General features: G+C 44.1%; 1 protein-coding gene across 4 annotated transcripts in view; it reads right to left on the bottom strand.

Annotated features, from left to right (window-relative positions):
- Positions 1-6,000, bottom strand: part of LOC142243167 (uncharacterized) — a 168,210-nt gene that overhangs the window by 155,568 nt on the left and 6,642 nt on the right. For 3 of the 4 annotated variants that reach the window (XM_075314800.1, XM_075314802.1, XM_075314801.1), the window contains exon 3: positions 3,544-3,674. In XM_075314800.1, the coding sequence (XP_075170915.1) occupies positions 3,544-3,674 (131 nt within the window). Of the gene's footprint in view, positions 1-3,543; positions 3,675-6,000 lie in introns of those variants that run through there. The other variant, XM_075314803.1, reaches the window with a different exon arrangement.

Here is a 6,000-nt window from a genome sequence, read left to right as displayed (position 1 = left end):
AGAGAGAGAGCAAGAAAGAGAGAGAGCAAGAAAGAGAGAGAGCAAGAAAGAGAGCGAAAGAAAGAGAGCGAAAGAAAGAGAGCGAAAGAAAGAGAGCGAAAGAAAGAGAGCGAAAGAAAGAGAGCGAAAGAAAGAGAGCGAAAGAAAGAGAGCGAAAGAAAGAGAGAGCGAAAGAAAGAGAGAGCGAAAGAAAGAGAGAGCGAAAGAAAGAGAGAGCGAAAGAAAGAGAGAGCGAAAGAAAGAGAGAGCGAAAGAGAGAGCGAAAGAGAGAGCGAAAGAAAGAGAGAGCGAAAGAAAGAGAGAGCGAAAGAAAGAGAGAGCGAAAGAGAGAGCGAAAGAGAGAGCGAAAGAGAGAGCGAAAGAAAGAGCGAAAGAGAGAGCGAAAGAGAGAGCGAAAGAGAGAGCGAAAGAAAGAGCGAAAGAAAGAGCGAAAGAAAGAGCGAAAGAAAGAGCGAAAGAAAGAGAGAGCGAAAGAAAGAGAGAGCGAAAGAGAGAGAGAGCGAGAGAGAGAGCGAGAGAGAGAGCGAAAGAAAGAGAGAGCGAAAGAAAGAGAGAGCGAAAGAAAGAGAGAGCGAAAGAAAGAGAGAGCGAAAGAAAGAGAGAGCGAAAGAAAGAGAGAGCGAAAGAAAGAAAGAGCGAAAGAAAGAAAGAGCGAAAGAAAGAGAGAGCGAAAGAAAGAGCGAAAGAGAGAGCGAAAGAGAGAGCGAAAGAGAGAGCGAAAGAAAGAGCGAAAGAGAGAGCGAAAGAGAGAGCGAAAGAGAGAGCGAAAGAAAGAGCGAAAGAAAGAGCGAAAGAGAGAGCGAAAGAGAGAGCGAAAGAGAGAGCGAAAGAGAGAGCGAAAGAGAGAGCGAAAGAAAGAGCGAAAGAAAGAGCGAAAGAAAGAGCGAAAGAAAGAGAGCGAAAGAAAGAGCAAGAAAGAAAGAGCGAAAGAAAGAGAGCGAAAGAAAGAGAGCGAAAGAAAGAGAGCGAAAGAAAGAGAGCGAAAGAAAGAACGAAAGAAAGAGAACGAAAGAAAGAGAACGAAAGAAAGAGAGCGAAAGAAAGAGAGCGAAAGAAAGAGAGCGAAAGAAAGAGAGCGAAAGAAAGAGAGCGAAAGAAAGAGAGCGAAAGAAAGAGAGCGAAAGAAAGAGAGCGAAAGAAAGAGAGCGAAAGAAAGAGAGCGAAAGAAAGAGAGCGAAAGAAAGAGAGCGAAAGAAAGAGAGCGAAAGAAAGAGAGCGAAAGAAAGAGAGCGAAAGAAAGAGAGCGAAAGAAAGAGAGCGAAAGAAAGAGCAAGAAAGAGCGAAAGAAAGAGCGAAAGAAAGAGCGAAAGAAAGAGCGAAAGAAAGAGCGAAAGAAAGAGCGAAAGAAAGAGCGAAAGAAAGAGCGAAAGAAAGAGAGAGCGAAAGAAAGAGCAAGAAAGAAAGAGCGAAAGAAAGAGAGCGAAAGAAAGAGCGAAAGAAAGAAAGAGCGAAAGAAAGAGAGCGAAAGAAAGAGCGAAAGAAAGAGAGAGCGAAAGAAAGAGCAAGAAAGAAAGAGCGAAAGAAAGAGAGCGAAAGAAAGAGAGCGAAAGAAAGAGAGCGAAAGAAAGAGAGCGAAAGAAAGAGAACGAAAGAAAGAGAACGAAAGAAAGAGAACGAAAGAAAGAGAACGAAAGAAAGAGAGCGAAAGAAAGAGCGAAAAAAAGAGCGAAAGAAAGAGAGCGAAAGAAAGAGCGAAAGAAAGAGAGCGAAAGAAAGAGAGCGAAAGAAAGAGAGCGAAAGAAAGAGAGCGAAAGAAAGAGAGCGAAAGAAAGAGAGCGAAAGAAAGAGAGCGAAAGAAAGAGAGCGAAAGAAAGAGAGCGAAAGAAAGAGAGCGAAAGAAAGAGAGCGAAAGAAAGAGAGCGAAAGAAAGAGAGCGAAAGAAAGAGAGCGAAAGAAAGAGAGCGAAAGAAAGAGCAAGAAAGAGCGAAAGAAAGAGCGAAAGAAAGAGCGAAAGAAAGAGCGAAAGAAAGAGCGAAAGAAAGAGCGCAAGAAAGAGCGAAAGAAAGAGCGCAAGAAAGAGCGCAAGAAAGAGCGCAAGAAAGAGCGAAAGAAAGAGCGAAAGAAAGAGCGAAAGAAAGAGCGAAAGAAAGAGCGAAAGAAAGAGCGAAAGAAAGAGCGAAAGAAAGAGCGAAAGAAAGAGCGAAAGAAAGAGCGAAAGAGAGAGCGAAAGAGAGAGCGAAAGAGAGAGCGAAAGAAAGAGCGAAAGAAAGAGCGAAAGAAAGAGCGAAAGAAAGAGCGAAAGAAAGAGAGAGCGAAAGAAAGAGCAAGAAAGAAAGAGCGAAAGAAAGAGAGCGAAAGAAAGAGAGCGAAAGAAAGAGAGCGAAAGAAAGAGAGCGAAAGAAAGAGAACGAAAGAAAGAGAACGAAAGAAAGAGAACGAAAGAAAGAGAGCGAAAGAAAGAGCGAAAAAAAGAGCGAAAGAAAGAGCGAAAGAAAGAGCGAAAGAAAGAGCGAAAGAAAGAGAGAGCGAAAGAAAGAGCGAAAGAAAGAGCGAAAGAAAGAGAGAGCGAAAGAAAGAGAGCGAAAGAAAGAGAACGAAAGAAAGAGAACGAAAGAAAGAGAACGAAAGAAAGAGAGCGAAAGAAAGAGCGAAAAAAAGAGCGAAAGAAAGAGAGCGAAAGAAAGAGCGAAAGAAAGAGAGCGAAAGAAAGAGAGCGAAAGAAAGAGAGCGAAAGAAAGAGAGCGAAAGAAAGAGAGCGAAAGAAAGAGAGCGAAAGAAAGAGAGCGAAAGAAAGAGAGCGAAAGAAAGAGAGCGAAAGAAAGAGAGCGAAAGAAAGAGCGAAAGAAAGAGAGCGAAAGAAAGAGAGCGAAAGAAAGAGCAAGAAAGAGCGAAAGAAAGAGCGAAAGAAAGAGCGAAAGAAAGAGCGCAAGAAAGAGCGCAAGAAAGAGCGAAAGAAAGAGCGAAAGAAAGAGCGAAAGAAAGAGCGAAAGAAAGAGCGAAAGAAAGAGCGAAAGAAAGAGCGAAAGAAAGAGCGAAAGAAAGAGCGAAAGAAAGAGCGAAAGAAAGAGCGAAAGAGCGAAAGAAAGAGCGAAAGAAAGAGCGAAAGAAAGAGCGAAAGAGCGAAAGAAAGAGCGAAAGAAAGAGCGAAAGAAAGAGCGAAAGAAAGAGCGAAAGAAAGAGCGAAAGAAAGAGCGAAAGAAAGAGCGAAAGAAAGAGCGAAAGAAAGAGCGAAAGAAAGAGCGAAAGAAAGAGCGAAAGAAAGAGCGAAAGAAAGAGCGAAAGAAAGAGCGAAAGAAAGAGAGCGAAAGAAAGAGAGCGAAAGAAAGAGAGCGAAAGAAAGAGCGAAAGAAAGAGCGAAAGAAGAGAGAAAGAGAGAGAGACAGAGAGAGAGACAGAGAGAGAGACAGAGAGAGAGACAGAGAGAGAGACAGAGAGAGAGACAGAGAGAGAGACAGAGAGAGAGACAGAGAGAGAGAAAAAGAGAGAGACCCGGATCTACCGCTGAAACCGTGTGGATCCGGATTTTTCCACTCCGGGTCCGCTCAACACTAGTAACTATGCAACAGAAATGGGGAAAAACCATGATAACGTGAATATCCAGACCTTTCTAGCATCTCCTGTGCCTCCTTGGTGATGACTGCTGTGATGTAGTACTTCTGGTCAGAAATATTGATGACAGCTTCTGGATGCAGGCAGTCATCTGAATTGACTGAGCGAGTTGGCATCCTCAGAAACTAAAGGCAAAAGACACTAAATTATAGTAAATGAATACAGGAACATTCGTAAAGACCAGTATAACAATGGCTGAGAAGTGCCAGCGTATAAATGTCAAGGTATACCAGTCACCCACAGGTTTATTGTTTGGACACAATATAAAAACACATGCAGGTCCACACCAGTTCCTGGGATCTTTGTTCGGGGATAGTTTGGACATGTGCACATAAAGGTTTTGAAAAAAAAAATTCCAGAACGGGTCCACTCCAAAAAATGCCTGTAAAATGGCTTACTATGCATTTCTATTGTAAAAACTACTTTGTTGCCAAATGTTCAGTCTTTTGAGCCGAGCATTTTTTTCCCCTTCAGATTTTGAAAAAACATGTGAAGGGAGGAAAGAAAGTGTCACTTTTTTACATATGTCTCCTTATAGAAAATGCTCCAAACTAGTCACTGTCCAATCAAAAGGCTACAAAAAAAGCTTCAGGCAAAAACGTTTCCAAAACTGCTTGAGTGAACAAAAACCTCCTCCAAAAGCTCCCCAAAGAGAGGGTACTGTGAAATAGTTATAATTGGAAGCGCGTTGCTTTTGATTGCCTCAAAAATAAACTGTTTTACTGTATTTACAAACTAGACTCAAAAGGCTCTAATCAGGTCCCCGACACTTTAAAACTGCACACATGGCTTTATAGACTTTTATTAAGGAATTCCAGAATTATTTTTATTGTTTTTTTGTTTTACACATCTGCATATATTTAAGTAAAATCAACTAAAGGCCCCGTTACGCACGACATCGCTAACGAGAGGTCGGATTCGTGATGCACATCCGGCCTCGTTAGCGGCGTTGTTGCGTGTGACACGTACGAGCGACCGCTAACGATCAAAAATACTCACCTAATCGTTGATTGTTGACACGTCGTTCAAATCCCAAATATCTTTGATGGTGCAAGACGCAGGTTGTTTGTCGTTCCTGAGGCAGCACACATCGGTACGCGTGACACCCCAGGAACGACGAACAACACCGTACCTGCGTCCTCCGGCAACGAGGTGGGCGTGACTTTCATGTGGCTGCTCTCCGCCCCTCCGCTTCTATTGGACGTGTGCCATGTGACATCGCTGTGAAGCCGCACGAACCGCCCCCTTAGAAAAGAGGCAGTTCGCCGGCCACAGCGACGTCGTTAGGAAGGTAAGAACGTGTGACGGGTACTAGCGATTTGCTCGTGACGCACAAACGACGGGGGCGGGTGCGAACGCTAGCGATGTCGCAGCGTATAAAGCCCCCTTAACATATATCAGCACACTGTATATAATAAACTGTATTTTCACAGTTTGCTTATACCAGCATCTCTGTTCCCATCACAACTTCACTAATAGAATTGCAGACCTAAGACAGGGAAACGGAAATACCAGATGTGGTGCAAACTGGTAAATGCACCACACAGGATTGCCAAACGCATCCAGTGGGCGCGACTGCGGCTACTGAACCTCGACTAGTGTCAGTGAGCTCATACATACAAGCTGATTTTATTCAAATGTATCCAGATGTATAAACCAAGAAAAACACCACTGAAATACCGGAATAAAGTATGTGGAGCCTATCAGGTCTAGCTACTGCCCCCCCCATCCCCCCAAAAAAGAAAACAATTAAAAACAACTAGGGCTTGCTGTAGTATGCCATTTGGACACAGCAACATGAAGGCAGTCAATTACTCGTGCTATGAGCATGAACCATCAGACAAAACATTTTAATGGAGTCGTAATCTGTGTTCATAGTTGCTGTATCTCCAATGAACAATTGGATTGCCCAGCATCAAACTCATTTTCTTCCTGATTCCACTTTCCTTGCATTGAATACATAGCAGTCCTACATTTCCATACATCCATGTGGATACAGTGAGTGCTTCTATGTGTGTCCTAATCCTAAATGTCCCAGACACACTCCTCTAAAGCTGCTTTCACACATCCAATTTTTGCTGTGCGGCACAATCCGACTCTTTGCAGAAAAAACGCAACCGTTTTTTTTTGCCGCCAGTTGCGTTTTTTCCGTATAGACTTTCATTAGTGCCGGATTGTGCCGCATGGCCTTGCGTTCGGTCCGGTTTTTGCCGAATGCGGCATATTTCGCCCATGCGGCGGCCGGATGGAACGTTGCCTGGCACAGTTTTTTGTCCGGCACAAAAAAGCGCATTGCGCCGCATCCGGCCGACGCGGCGCTTTTTCCAATGCATGCCTATGGATGCCGGATGCGGCGCGATGCGGCAAAAACCACATCCGGTCGCCGCATGCGGTTTTTTGCACTGCGCATGCTCACTAGCGTGCCGCAACCGGCAAAAAACGGACGGGCCG

Source organism: Anomaloglossus baeobatrachus, chromosome 6 (genome assembly GCF_048569485.1).
Source record: "Anomaloglossus baeobatrachus isolate aAnoBae1 chromosome 6, aAnoBae1.hap1, whole genome shotgun sequence".
Classification (NCBI taxonomy): Eukaryota; Metazoa; Chordata; class Amphibia; order Anura; family Aromobatidae; genus Anomaloglossus; species Anomaloglossus baeobatrachus.
Note: the sequence above shows the minus strand (reverse complement) of the source record. Positions and strands in the feature narration are given on the sequence as shown.